This window comes from Staurois parvus, unplaced genomic scaffold (assembly GCF_062004578.1).
Source record: "Staurois parvus isolate SC_StPar_1 unplaced genomic scaffold, SC_StPar_1.0 ptg000415l, whole genome shotgun sequence".
NCBI classification, from domain to species: Eukaryota; Metazoa; Chordata; class Amphibia; order Anura; family Ranidae; genus Staurois; species Staurois parvus.
Window position 1 is genome coordinate 4,805,290 of NW_028318211.1, and position 14,711 is coordinate 4,820,000.

The following is a 14,711-nucleotide window of genomic DNA, read 5'->3' on the forward strand; positions in this document are numbered from 1 at the left end:
ATCCTTTATTTTTTCTACACTGCAAATACAGCATAACATGACCAGCATAAGCGCGTTCTTAGTCGAATATGCAGTATATTGTGCAGGAGGATATGGAGAAATAATTTAAAAAAATTGCAATGTATTCATTTTTCATGGATATATTTAGGGGTCTAGTTTATCAGTGTTTTCATTCAAGATTCACACAGCTTTCACCCTTTTTAACTTTTTTTTTTTATTTTGGAGTATTATGTGAAGATGAGTGAATCGTAAGTGAAAGTTTTATTATTCAGGTTACATGGATAAATGTACCTTTTTTTTTTATTTTGACTGCTTTTGTTAATGTTGTATGAACAACAATGTTTGAATTGTTGACTGTATACAATTAAGGTGTATGATGCTGTGATGGGTGTGGTGACATCATTCTTTGTTTGTATTTTCAGACTTTCTCAGACAATACTGGCTTCCTAGTGACCGTTTTCTGTGCCTTGGGGGTGTTCACTATACTCTTCATACTGGTGTGCATAGAAACTGTGCTGCAGAAGGGTATGAAGTTATTAGCCGTCATCATCTGGGGATGCTTGGTAGCCATGGGCTATGCGTTTATTTTCACAAGCGGTGTTGTTACTCCATGGGACCAGGTAAGCAGGAGCTTGTGGATAAGTCATGAATAGAGTTGACAATGCCTACATTTTAATTACTGACACCAATGAATACAGTGTTGATTTCTTAAGGTATTGATATGTTATTGCTTCAGCCACAAAAATAACCATAGGGGGGAATTGAAATTTCTTTATGCCCCATTGGGCAACAGAACAGATTAAAGTATGATCAGTTTACAGACTTTTTGCTGTTTCTGCTGTTACCTTTAGGTGCAGAACTGTGAACTCTGTGCTGCTGCTCCCAGCTCTGGATGAGGAAATTATTTGAATATATGGTTCAGGTTACTGATGGGAACTATGCTGGCCATATACTGATTGAAATTAGGCCAGTCCCTGCTGATATGGCTAAATTTCAATCGATATGTGGCCATCCGTGCCAGACAGAAGAAGACTTTAGAAAGCAGTTTAGGCTTGGCAGCCCATACATTCATCATTATATTTCATTCAACCAGTAGGTTGAAGTAAAATAAAGATCTGATTTCTGCATCCACACATTTGATGTGGATGAGGGAATCCTTTCGTTGAGTCTTCTGTACAACCAGGGCGCCCATACATGGATCCAAATTTTAGATCCATGTATGGCCGGCTTTAGTTTAATTAAAGGGCTATACTTTCTGTCGCATAGTTTGCCACTACACAATAGAGGAATGTTTTTCATGGCCATACTCCGGATCCCATGATTTTGATCCAGGAATAATTTTTTGGTGGTGGTTTTTTACTTTTTTTTTATTTTTTGGATGTGTAGAAAACGTTTGGAAGTTATTTATATATAAAAACTTTTAACAGTATTTTAGTAAGGCTTTTTATGCCCAAGCTCATAAGCAGTCTAGTTATACTGTCTAATGCACCTAAACAAAACTTTTAGGAACTGATAAAAACCAGACCATGCCCTGACTAAATTCAGCTAGTCACAAGGCCTGTGTAGTTTTGATGTGTCAGTCAACAGTAAGTGGCTTCAAACATGCTTGGGACAAACCTAGATCTAGACTTAGACAAAAAAATTAACAAAAAGTATACATTTAAAAAGAAAAAAAGTCAGACTCTATGGAATACTTGGTCTTTTTTTCAGCTGCCATTGTTCTGTGTTTCTATGTGTCAGTATTTAAAAGAATTCGATGATATGGGTATTTAATTTCTTCTCTTGCCTAACGTTCTGTGTTCTGGTTGCTCAATGCAGGTTTATTGGACGTTATTTGTGACGATTAGCCTGTACACCATGCTCCCATTATGTATGACAGGGGCGATCGTTGCTGGGCTTACCTGCTCAGTGTCACATATCATCGTGCTTAGTGTCTATGTGTCGTCATCCACTAAGCAGCCTGCAGGGGATTTTGCCTTACAGGTAGGAAACTTTGTATAAACTGCATGCAACTTCCAGGCGCTACAGCTTCCTGTAGTCAAAACATTTGTTTGCCACTTCACGGGTGGAATTTCCAAGCACATTAACTGTAGGGTTCTAATGAAGGTGTGCACATACAGGTAATTAACCATTAAACTGTGAACACTGTATAATAGGTCTTAGAATAGCAATGAGCAGATTGGTATGGGAAAACATGTCGTAATCACTGTGCTCATTCTAAACACTCTGGAGCCCTAAAGGCAGCAATTTGGAAAGAATGAGAAGTGGTGTAAAGTGGTTCCCATAGCCGTTATAAGCATCTTATAAAAATAAATGATCAAACATGCCATAAAGTTTTATATTTGATATTAATCTTTCATTTTTGTCCGCTTTCAATTTATATTAGTATGGTAAAATAAGCGCCTCTCCTATCAGCTGGAAAATTGCTAGGTGCAGCATTATTAATGCTCGCTGTCATAATTCTAAACAGAAAGATGCATTATGTAACATTAATTGCACATCATAGCTGGCGTTCTATCATTGTATGTACCCTCTAGCTTTGTTTTATAATTATAACAAGCACTTGTGACCAGTGTTGTGTAGCTAGCTTTGCTGTCCAAGGCTCTAGGATAGAATAACATACATGCATTTAAAGCCTAATTTTTTCTTTTTTTTTTCTTTTGTTTTTGGGATAAAATCGTAAAAGGTCACCAAACTGTATGTATGTGTGTATATATCATTTTTTTTCGCTCACTGTGCCTGCAGGGGAGAATTACCCCCTCTGTTTGCCCTGCTAACCATTATCATTGGGACTGAAAGTAAAGAAAAATCCCAAATTTGCAGTTGTCACTGAAACAGCAACAAACTGGTTGCTAAGAATTTGAGCTTGTTAAAGCTTAAATATGAGGTGTCATGAGTGTTGTGTTCTGCATGCCAAGGTATTAGTCATAGGCATAGGTTACAACAAATAACAATACATCATAGCAAAATATTATATTAAACTGGAACTATAGGCAGAACTTTTTACAATTTTGGATAGGGAACGGGATGCTTAGATGTCAGATTTTTTTTTTTTTCCACCATCTGTGTCCCATTTTGGAGATTTCACTTCCTGTCTTTTTTCAAAACAGGAAGTGAGAGGAAATCCCAGTAAATTGAGGGAATCCCTTGGGGATCCCCAGGTCCCCATTGGAAGATTTCCCTTCTGTCTTTTCTGGAGACAACTCAAAATTTGGGGTTTTCTTTAACACCTTCCTGCCTCGCCTATTGTAATATGACGGCCAGGCGGGATCCCTATTATCCTCCCAGGATCGCGCCTCACGGACCACGCTGCGGCGCGATCTGTCACTGGCTGTATCCACCGACAACTTCAAAATGACAACTTTAATAAACTCCCCATGCCTCTTACTAAATGCTTCACTGTCTGCTCTCCAAACAGAGTAAATTGGGGGGTATTTGTACTGTCCTGATGTTTTTGGGCCTCAAGAAATGAGATCGGCCGTCAGTACATCAGGATTGATCGATTTTCAGATATATACCATAGTTTGTGGACTCCACAACTTTCCTACCAACAAAATAATAAACACTGATTTGGGTTTTTTTCACCAAAGAAATGTGGTAGAATCAGGGGCGGACTGACCATTTGGAAACTCAGGCACTGCCCGAGGGCCCGGGGTCAGTTGGGGGCCCCATGAGATGCCCCTGGTACTTTTTTCATAGGCTTTTTTGAGTTTGGGCAAGAACACAGGGGCCCCATGATTCCCTATTGCCTGGGGGCCCCATGAGTTGTCAGTCCGCCCCTGGGTAGAATACATTGTGGCATACATTTATTAAGAAAGAACTTATTTGCAAAATTTTATAACCGAAACAAAGAAACACTTTTTTTTTGTCTTCAAAATGTTTGTTCTTTTTTTCGTTCATAATGCAAAAATGAGAAAACCCAGTAGTGATTAAATACCACCAAAATAAATCTCTATTTGTGTGTTAAAAATGTGTGCGTTGCATAACCACGCAGTTGTAATTCAAAGTGCAGCAGCGCCAAAAGCTGAAAAGTTGGCCTGGGCAGAAATGGGGTAAGGTTCCCAGTATTGGGGTGGTTAAAGATCATGGTAAACAGGACAAATAAGGAGGGCACAGACAGTAATACAATCTGACAGGTATTCTAATCCATCTCCACTCTATCCAAAACTAAAAAAAAAGTTTTGTCTTTAGTTATACTTTTAAGGCCTTGTTTAGAATAAATCTAAAAATTAGGTAAGTAACATTGGTAAGTATTGCACCATGGTATGACCGCTCCCTCATAAAAAGATAAAATGCTATATAAAACCGCTTCCTATCTAGTACAAATGGGGGCATATGTGCTATTCACTGCAGGTGAATCAGTGTCTTTACTTTAAAACACATGCACCAGGAAGAAATACCTGCAGTGAATGTTTGCTGAATGTTGCATTTATTTCTCCATTGATCTGCTGCAGTCCTTATATTGAATGTCTAATAATGAAATCCTTTTGACTTTCTTTTTGCAGATGATAGCTGATGCCATCATTTTGCTATGTGGAAATGTGGTGGGCGGTTATCACAAGCGTGTCACGGAGAGTGCATTAAAGGACACTTACCATGAAGCCATCAACTTCATTCATTCCAGACGTAAGCTGGACTCTCAGGAGAGGCAGCAGGTGTGGTGGCTCTTATGGAAACACCCTTGTGTTGTGGATCGTCCATCACTACTAACCAGTGGTGCTGGATTCCACACAGGAGAATGTGCTCCTTTTAGTTTATAAATTGGGGGCTTTCCTAATTTTTTTTGTAAAGGGAAGCATCTTCAGTGGAGCAGGAATATCCTGACAGAGTTCCAAAGGGTAGCCTACTTTTGAAGGAATATCTAAATTTTTTTTTTTCCTTTGAAGGATTAGTATACCTATTCAGAAAAAAAATTAAACTCCATGTAGTATTTAAAATTCCCGCTCTTCTCCCCGATCTTTCTGCAAGGTTTCCAGGACAGATCAGAGTATTTATCTGTGCTGACACTGACCGTTCCGAATTACTCTGTTCCATCCTGGAATCTCTTTACAAAAAAGGGAGAGAAGAGTGGGAATTTCAAATCTCGGGACTGCTAGGGAGGGTGCATTGTATTCACCTTTTTTCCTTTTTTTTTTTTTTTTTTTTTTGGTGAATTAACCCTTTAACTCAAAACTGGGGAAACCCCTTTACAGACCAGTACACCCATGTAAATGTTTTTGGGCTTGGTTCACATCAGTCATGTTTCTATGCATTTTGCTGTTTTCCTGGTTTCTTTAGGACTCTTTTCTACTACTTTGGTTGCATCAAAAATTAGTAAAAGTCCTGCATGAGGCATTTTCCTCTTATTGGTATATATAGTGCTGTTCAATTGGATTGAATTAGATCCTTAAAACCACAACACAAAATGCATGGTAGTGCACATTTCTACAATATGTGCTGCCATATCCATGCTAGTGTGAACAAACCTATAAACACCTCTGAGTACATTGTTTAGTTATGTTTTTATCACTGAGACAGTGGATAATGGAGTCACTATTCATTGACATTTGTAGACTACTGCAACCTGTGTGTGAAATGCTTTGTTTAGGTGTCTCAGTAAGTGCGCAAAGCGTTATTGAGTATTATACTGTACCAGCATACATGCCGAGAGCACTGGGTGTATGCACAATCTAAATCCACTCTGGAATATGAGTGTATGAAAGAATAAATAAAGCCTTCATCTTTTATAAAATATAACTAATCCTTAGACAGACGTTTGATGTTCCCAGTGGTGCATTGGAATGCAGCACAAGTCTCTTAATAATTTAATTGAATAAATTATTTGGATGTATGCTAGGAACAATTTGACATACTGTTATTCATTTGTCCATATTAAATCACATGGATGTACTATAGCCCTTCACAGAGCCTTTCACATGCACATGCCTCTGTGGATTTGTTTGAAAACAAATGAAGTCATATGAATTGGTGTTACTGGTTAATTATTAATTACTTTTGTACAGGTTTGAAATATCACACTTTTTATTGCACAATTGTTTTGGTACTGTGAGTGCTTGATTTGATTGCCAATACATACTGCACTAATGAATCTTGTCTCTTATTCTTTGTCTTGTTTATAGTTTGGAATGTCAACTTACCAAACAAGATGCATTTTTGTTCTTTAGAGGGTCCTTCAAAAATATTTTGCTGTAGTGAAGAGGTGTTCTCTTTATCCATATGCCTCTCCTGCTCTTGTTTATGGTGTACTAGAAAGCCTGTGTAGTCATCATGGATGACCAGCCCCTGCCTACTTGCCCAACATAATTGGAATCTGGATTCTTCATGTGGCACATCACTCTGTACCTTACCAGCACCAGAGCCCAGCATGCTGTTGGTCCAGCTGATCATGGACCATTTGCAATAATTTCTGGCAAGAAGGGGGCCATCTAAGAGATGGTTGTGATAGACGTTTGACATTCATCCCAACATCATAGTCAACACTGGGGTGATGGTTTTTAAACTGATAGTGGTTAAAATGGCAAGTTATTTGAAGGGCTTGTTCTCACCATAACTTGAGACTTAATGTGCTTCATTCATGTTATCGTGAATGTAGAGCTATGGTGCATTCCAAGCAGCGATTGACTATTCCTGCTATGAGTGAGGTAGTGATCTAACATAGGTGGTGCCATGACACAGTCATAAGCAGGAACATGTATTCTCAGCAGATCATCTGATTCTACTAGATTTTCTTTTTTCAACTCATAGGTACAATTTTTTTTTTTTCTTTAGCTTTAAACCGGCCCTCAAACCAGACTCTGTGGCCAACCCCAACGCGCACACACACACTCACTAAAGATGTGCATTGCAGTGCCAGTTTGCTTGCATCCATATGCACATGTACAGTGCATTGCACTGCACCTGTGTACTGTTGTGTTGTGCATATGTTCTATGCATTACATTGTTCTGCACTGAAAAAAAAATGTGGAATACCTATTTAAGTTGCTATCAAGAACCTGATCTAGAGCAATGATGTGCTGCCAGATTTGTAATGAGTGTGTGTAGTATGTATGTATGTATGTATATATGCGTGTGTGTATGTATATATGTGTGTGTGTATGAGATAGATAGATATATATATATATTTATGTCATCCAGTTAGGGGTTATGTTTACTTTAAAAACAGGACTGCTCACAATGTAGTGGTTTTAAAGATGGTATTTACATAAAGCCTATGTTCTTGGCAGCAACAGGTTTTTTTTTTTTTCCTGTTGACACCTTTTTTTTTACTTTTTTTTAATTTTTTTTGTAAACACAGGAACAGTTGTTACTTTCCATCTTACCACAGTATATCGCAACAGAGATGAAAGAAGAGATCATAGAGCGGCTGAAAGAAAAGAGACCGCAGCAGGAGAGTACCAATAACTTTCATAATCTGTATATCAAACGGCACAAAGATGTAAGGTGAGAAGAACCGGTACACAGCTCAGGATCTTTATCTTCAAAGGAGCAAAAGCTAATAAGTCACTTTTATGTATAAAAATGTGCTAATTCAATCAAATATGGAAAAGTTTCGTATCTGTTCAGTACTTGAAATATTCTGTTGTACTTCTGTTTGCTGGGGCCAAAGTCCTGTCTGCCATTCCATAATATAAGCCATACTGATCCAGAAATCAGTCTTCAATGTCTTTCAGTAGGACTACTGAACAGAAACGTAGTGCTGCTAGGAAAGTGTATCATCCATTTGTCAAGCAATATTTGCTATTACATACTAATCAGATTAGATGTTTAGATGTAAGCATCCAGTAATGGGTTCGTTTTTGTGGGGCAAATAATATGTATAAGAACAAGTTCCATCAATGTCTATATGGATAGGATGGAGATTTCTTTGACCATTAAAGTAATCTTTTTAATCTCTATGTAATCCAGATGTTTGGCACACGTAACATATCTAGTTATTATCTGTGACACAAGGTAAAGTGGTCAGATTGTAAATGTAGAACTAGTCTTTTATCTCTTTGAAACAGTGGTGGGTTTGTTTCTAAATATCTGGGCCTAACACAACCATTACATAGGGTTCCCACTTTGCCTGGGTAATTTTCCTGTAATGCTGGCTACAAATCACATCAAATATATAGATAAGGATTCGACTTGGTGGCAACTTCCATTAAAGTCTATGGGCACAAGTTGGATAGAAGTCACCAGTACAAGAACCTTTTCCAAAGTTGGAGCGACTTCAGTAGTGCTAATTAAGACTGCTTTCATTGGCTAACATGGGATTTCACACAAAATGCCTCTTGGGGTCTCATAAGTCAGATCCCAAGTTACGGCAGTGTGAACTGAGCCTGTCTGACTTGTTTATACCATATTCTGTGCATAGCATGTGACACAACCTTTGTGTTGAATATTGCAGTATCCTGTATGCAGACATTGTTGGTTTCACGCTCCTGTCAAGCGAATGCTCCCCAAAAGAGTTGGTCCTCATGCTGAATGAGCTTTTTGGAAAGTTTGACCAGATAGCGAAGGTGAGAAAGTAGATTAAGGTCAAAATTTTTTAGTTTGATGGTACCTATGGAAAGGTCATGAGATCTAAGATTTATTTTCTTCTCTATAGGAAAATAACTGCATGCGCATCAAGATCCTGGGCGATTGCTATTATTGTGTGTCAGGGCTGCCAGAATGCTTGCCAGACCATGCCAAGAACTGTGTGCAGATGGGTTTAGACATGTGCCAGGCAATCCGGTGAGAGAATTCACAATACCTTTCTAGACTTGTGTGTGTCCTTTTTAATCATCATTGGTGTTCATTTAACAGTCGAGTGGTAAATCTGTGTAGGCAGTGATATTTCCTTCTCAACAGTGCCAGCAAGTAGCTAGTGAAGTAAAAATGCTGAAACTTACGCAATGCTATGGATATAGACACATCACTTCACAAAATTATTTAATTTCTAAAATACTGATCTAGACAGTAGTGGCTTGCCTGTTTGTATCAATATTCCATTCAGCTTAAACCCTGTGAGATTTCTAAGTCCCCCTAACGGGGGCTTGGTCACAGGGGTGGGGGAAGTAAACCGGACAGAGATTCACTTCCCCCATCTCTGTGAACAAGCCCCGATGGGTGGGGTGAAACGCATCAGAGGGTGTGGATAGAGCAGTGCTGGCTGAGGCCACATACCCAAACATTCCTAGAGCACTGTGTCAGTTTGAGCGGCATCTCACTTCTACACACCTTACACTTCTGGATCAGTGGATAGATGCCTGCTCCCACATCCTAACACTGGCAGGGGAAACTTTCATTCACCAGCTTCGAGCGGTGCTACAAGCTTTACATGACCTGTGAGATTTTTATTATATTTTTACTCAAATTGATATAATTCTTGGTAGTAACCAGGTTAGAAAATGTGTGTGGTGGGTTTTTTTTTTTTTTGTTTTTTGAGTGTTTAAATGTGATCCTGTATTTTGCAGATTCAAAGTAACAGATTCACTCCACCCATTTTCATCCACACAAATTAATTTTATCCTCCCTGTGCTCCCTCCACTGCCTTGTTCACTCTAAGGCTAGCCATACACATTAGAATTTTTTTCGGTTCACCCCCCAGTCTGAACCAGAGGAATCAACAGCGTGCCCCAACCATGTCAAACAGCGTGGATGGAGGAACCTCCACAGCTGGGCACAGCGGCTTTCCAAGTTTGGTGGGTAAGATCTCCTGAGCTTGAGCTTCTAGGTTTGCACACCTGCTGCTCTAATAAAGGGGATCTCACTGTCCCATACTCATTAGAATTTCTCTTGGTCAGCCCCACAGTCTGAACAAGAGAAATAAACAATGGCTCCAAACGACATGGATGGAGGAACTTCTACTGCTGACAACTGCTGCTTCCCATATATGTTGGGTGAGATCTCCTGAGCTTGAGCTTCCTGGCTTGCAATCCTACTGCTGCTCTAATAAAGGGGATCTCACTGTCCCATTGGGAATTTACATTGATTTGTGTAATGAATGCAGTAAGAAGCAGGGATTCATAAGGCAATTTAGAACATCCAATACACCAAGGTGGGCAAGTACAGATATCTTCTAGTTGCAGTTAGTCTAAAAAGATGTAAGAAGCCAGCAGGTGACTCTGCCTGTAACCGAAATTCTGTTTTGTGTTGCACTGGCCTTCTGAATGGTGAAAGACAGTAGTAAATAACTGAACACCAATAGGCTTCTTTAGCAAGTTCATAAAAAGTGCATGAGAGTTACAAGAAGTCAGCTTTCATCAGATTAGTGTGGCCAGCCATACAAAAGCTGATTTCTTACATTGTTACACCAAATATCCAAAATGTGTGCTAATATGGCTGATTTGTAAAACCTTTGTGTCGATGTTGATTTGTATTTGGATCCAGTGATTTGAATATTTGCTGTAACCTTTCTTCAGGAAGCTGCGCAGGGCTACAGGTGTGGATATTAACATGCGTGTTGGAGTACATTCAGGAAATGTATTGTGTGGAGTAATCGGGCTCCAAAAATGGCAATATGATGTCTGGTCACATGATGTAACTTTGGCCAATCATATGGAAGCAGGAGGTGTTCCAGGGTAAGACTGGGAAATCAATGCAAGACCCTCATTTCATGCAGTGCCTTTTTATTACTATCAAAAAAACTTACAAAAATGTCAAAATCCTCATTCCCTTTATAATGCAATTAATGGTGTTAGGGGGTTTGTTAGTGGAAGCACTTTTTTTTAGTTCTGTATACTTTAAAGGAATTGTAAAGGCATAAGGTTTTGTACCTTAAAGCATTCTCTGCATTAAGGTAAAAAGAAAATTGAAAAAAAACAACAACCCTGAAGCGAAATGGTAAATCCTTCAACTCCTCCTGCCCCCCCCCCCCCCCCCCGGTCCACCCCCGAGGTAATACTTACCTAAGTAAGCCCAATCTCGATTTCAGTGCTGTGCCCCAAAGCAGCAATGCTGCTCTGTTCTCAGAGGACATGGAGGCAGGAGTGGAAGCCTTTGGCTTCTGCTGCTGTCAGTTGAATCCTGTGAGTGGCAGGTGAGTCTGAGCTGTGCTGTGTGTGTCAGTAGGCGCACACACTCCAACTCAGGGTCAAGCCCAAACAACTGCCCCCAAAGCAAGTGTTTGCTATGAGGGCAGACACAGAAGATGAGAAGCCTGGAGTGCCAGCAGAAGGACCCCAGAAAAGGAGGTTCAGGGCTACTATGTGCAATACAGAATAGGTAAGTATACCATGTTTATTATTTTAAGGGAAAAAAACTTTATAATCACATTAAGATGAAAAAAAATCTCCATGATCATCTCCCTCAGCCCCTCCCTAAATACTTGCTAAGCTCAGTCTTAATCTAGTGCTATACCTGAGAGCAGGAGCACTGCTTTCTCTCTTCACAAGGCTCAGAGGCAACAGCAGGAGCTATTGGCTCCTGCTGCTGTCAATCAAATCCTGTGAGGAGGGAGCTGGGGGTTGGGCCAAACCGTGCTGTGTGTGTCTATAGACCATGCAGCTCAGCTCAGGACTGAACCAGCATGAGTGATCCCATAGCAAGTAGCTTTCTATGGGGGCACTCGGAAGGTAAGAGGAGCCTAAAACACTGGCAGGGGGATCGCAGAAGAGGAGGGAAAGGACAGTTCTCTGCAATAACAGTGCATAGAGTAGGCAAGTATAACATGTTTAGTATTTTAGGAAAAAACACAAGCCTTTACAATTACTTAGGCTTCTATTTAATAAAAGCATGCTATCTTACACTTGTCTGCTCTTCTATAGGAGAGTTCATATAACAGAAGATACTCTCTCCCATCTTGGAGGTGAATATGAAGTAGGAGATGCAACTCATGTGCAGAGGGACCCCTACCTTAAAGAAAATAACATAAAAACATATCTGGTTATTGACCCTAGGGTAAGACTTCTTGTATATCTAAAACTTTATATCGGTCTCATGTGTCTTCACATTGTCATCTTTTGGAATAAATGTGAATGAGGCTCTGTGTTACTCTGGAATTAAAATGTTTGTCAATCAAAACCTTTGTTTTGACTGGAGAAGGAAATTATTAAAGGCGCATGTACCTCCATTGCAAGATTTTCCCTTTTTTTTTCCTGTTCCAGTCACAACTGTAATATTTTTGATTTCAAATCACTCACTGGCAACAGTGGCTACCAGTGCAGGAAATAAGGGTGGACTTACCCAGTGGGGACACGGGCAGCGATAAAACTGGATCTCTATCCAAAATTGAGGTTTTTAGAGTAAGATACTTTATTTTGAGTGTTGACATAAATCTGTAAACTAAATGGGGTTTGTTACTGTATACTATGTTTCCTGTCTGAACAATGCAGCTTCCTGGTTCTATAATACAGCTTCCTATGACACATGTGCACCTTTTTGGCCTGTCCAATTTATCAGCAAGATCCACATTGTCCAGGAAGCAGTAATGCTAAAGTAGCAGACTGGTCATCCTGACTAGCAGTGGGGTGTGTATCCCAATAATGGCCAAAATGACAAATCTTTATGCTGGTAAAACACTTAACTACTTGAAGACCAAGCCCTTTCTGGCATTTTTTGTTTACAAGTAGAAATCAGTATTTTTTGCTAGAAAATTACTTAGACCCCACCAACATTTTATATAATATACACTGCTCAAAAACAAATTACAGGAACACTTTTTAATCAGAGTATAGCATCAAGTCCATTAAACTCCTGGGATATTGATCTGGTCAGTTACATAGCAGAGGGGGTTGTTAATCAGTTTCATTTGCTTTGGCGTTAATGAAATTAACAGGTGCACTAGATGGGCAACAATGAGGTGATCCCCAAAACAGGAATGGTTTACTGACTCATTTTTTCCCTACTCATCTTTTTTGACTGTTTTTCACTAGTTTTCATTTGGCTAGAGTCAGTGTTACGACTGGTAGTATGAGGCGATATCAGGACCCTACAGAATTTTCACCGACAATCCAACTACTCCAGGATGGCACATCAATACCTGCCATTGCCAAAAGGTTTGCTGTGTCTCCCAGCACAGTCTCAAGAGCATGGAGGAGATTCCAGGAGACAGGCAGTTACTCTAGGAGAGCTAGAAAGGGCTATAGAAAGTCCAAGCCCATCAGCAGGAACAGTATCTGCTCCTTTGTGCAAGGAAGAACAGAATGAGCACTGCCAGTGCCCTACAAAATGACCTCCAGCAGGCCACTTTTGTGAATGGCTCTGACGAAACAATCAGAAACAGTCTTCATGAGGGTGGCCTAAGGGCCTGACATCCTCTATTGGGCCCTGTGTTCACTTCCCAGCTCCATAGAGCTCGATTGGCATTTGCCATTTTACACCAGAATTGTCAGGTCTGCCTCTGGCGCCCTGTGCTTTTCAGATGAGAGCAGGTTCACCCTGAGCACATATGACAGATGTGAAAGGGACTGACGAAGATGTGGAGAACATTACTCTTCCTGTAACATCGTTCAGCATCGCTTTGGTGGTGGGTCAGTGATGATCTGGGGAGGCATATCCGTGGAAGGACGCACAGACCTCTACAGGCTAGACAATGGCACCCTGACTGCCAGTAGGTATCGGGATGAAATCCTTGGACCAAGTGTCGGACCCTATACTGGTGGAGTGAGTCCTGGGTTCCTTCTGGTGCATGACAATGCCCGGCCTCATGTGACCGGTGTATGCAGGCAGTTCCTGGAGGATGAAGGAATTGATACCATTCAATGGCCCCCACGCTCACCTTACCTAAATCCAATAGAACACCTCTGGGATATCCTGTTTCGGTCCACCCAACATCGCTAGGTTGCACCTCAGACTGTCCAGGAGCTCAGTGGTGCCCTGGTCCAGATCTGGGAGGAAATACCTCAGGGCACCATCCTTCGTCTCATTAGAAGCCTGTCCCAACATTGTCAGGCATGCATACAAGCATGTGGGGGCCATACGAACTACTGAGTAGCATTTTGAGTTGCTAAAATAAAATTTCAGCAAAATGGACTAGCCTGCTGCATAATTTTTTCACTTTGATTTTCGGGGTGTCTTTTGAATTCCATCCTCTGTAGGTTGATAATTTTCATTTTCATCAAACGATGGGGCATCCTTACATTCCTAACACATTACCCAGTCCACATCAGTATAGATATCCAGCATGATATGTTTCCCCATTGAGATCTAATGTGTTTTCAAAGTGTTCCTTTTTAATTTTTTTTTTTTGTGTGTGTATATTTTTAGTAGAGACCCTAGAAAATATAAAAAGATTGAAAAACTGCTGTGCAAATACCACGTGACATAAAAAATTGCAACAAACGCAATGTTTTTGAAAAAATCCACTTTAATGAATAACAAAAAAAAACAGTATATAACTCAATTCTTTTGTAAAATATGAAAGATGATGTTAAGCCAAGTAAATAGATATCTAACCTATCACGCTCTAAAAATGTGTACTCTTGTGGAATGGCGACAAACTGAGATACTTAAATCTCATAGGTGACGCTTTAAAAAATGTTTACAGGTTATATGTTTGCAGTTACAGAGGAGGCTAGCACTAGAATTATTACTCTTGCTCTAACGTTTGTGGCGATACACGGTTGCGAACACCGTTTACATATGCAAGCTCGACTTGCGTATGTGTTCGCTTCTGTGCATGAGCATGGAGGGATGGGGGTGCTAATTTTTTTTTTTTTATCACAATGTAAACATCCCTTGTAATAGAAATAAGGGATGACAGGTCCTCAAGGAGAGATCTGGGGTCTATGGGACCCCAAATCTCT

At 40.1% G+C, this 14,711-nt stretch overlaps 1 protein-coding gene across 4 annotated transcripts in view; it reads left to right on the plus strand.

Annotated features, from left to right (window-relative positions):
* ADCY4 (adenylate cyclase 4) overlaps positions 1-14,711 on the plus strand; it is a 133,939-nt gene that overhangs the window by 79,012 nt on the left and 40,216 nt on the right. For all 4 annotated transcript variants that reach the window (XM_089687059.1, XM_089687060.1, XM_089687057.1 and 1 more), the window contains exons 3-10: positions 423-620; positions 1,819-1,983; positions 4,506-4,655; positions 7,295-7,440; positions 8,390-8,501; positions 8,591-8,718; positions 10,389-10,547; positions 11,733-11,865. In XM_089687059.1, coding sequence (XP_089543185.1) covers positions 423-620; positions 1,819-1,983; positions 4,506-4,655; positions 7,295-7,440; positions 8,390-8,501; positions 8,591-8,718; positions 10,389-10,547; positions 11,733-11,865 — 1,191 coding nt within the window. The remainder of the gene's footprint in view (positions 1-422; positions 621-1,818; positions 1,984-4,505; positions 4,656-7,294; positions 7,441-8,389; positions 8,502-8,590; positions 8,719-10,388; positions 10,548-11,732; positions 11,866-14,711) is intronic.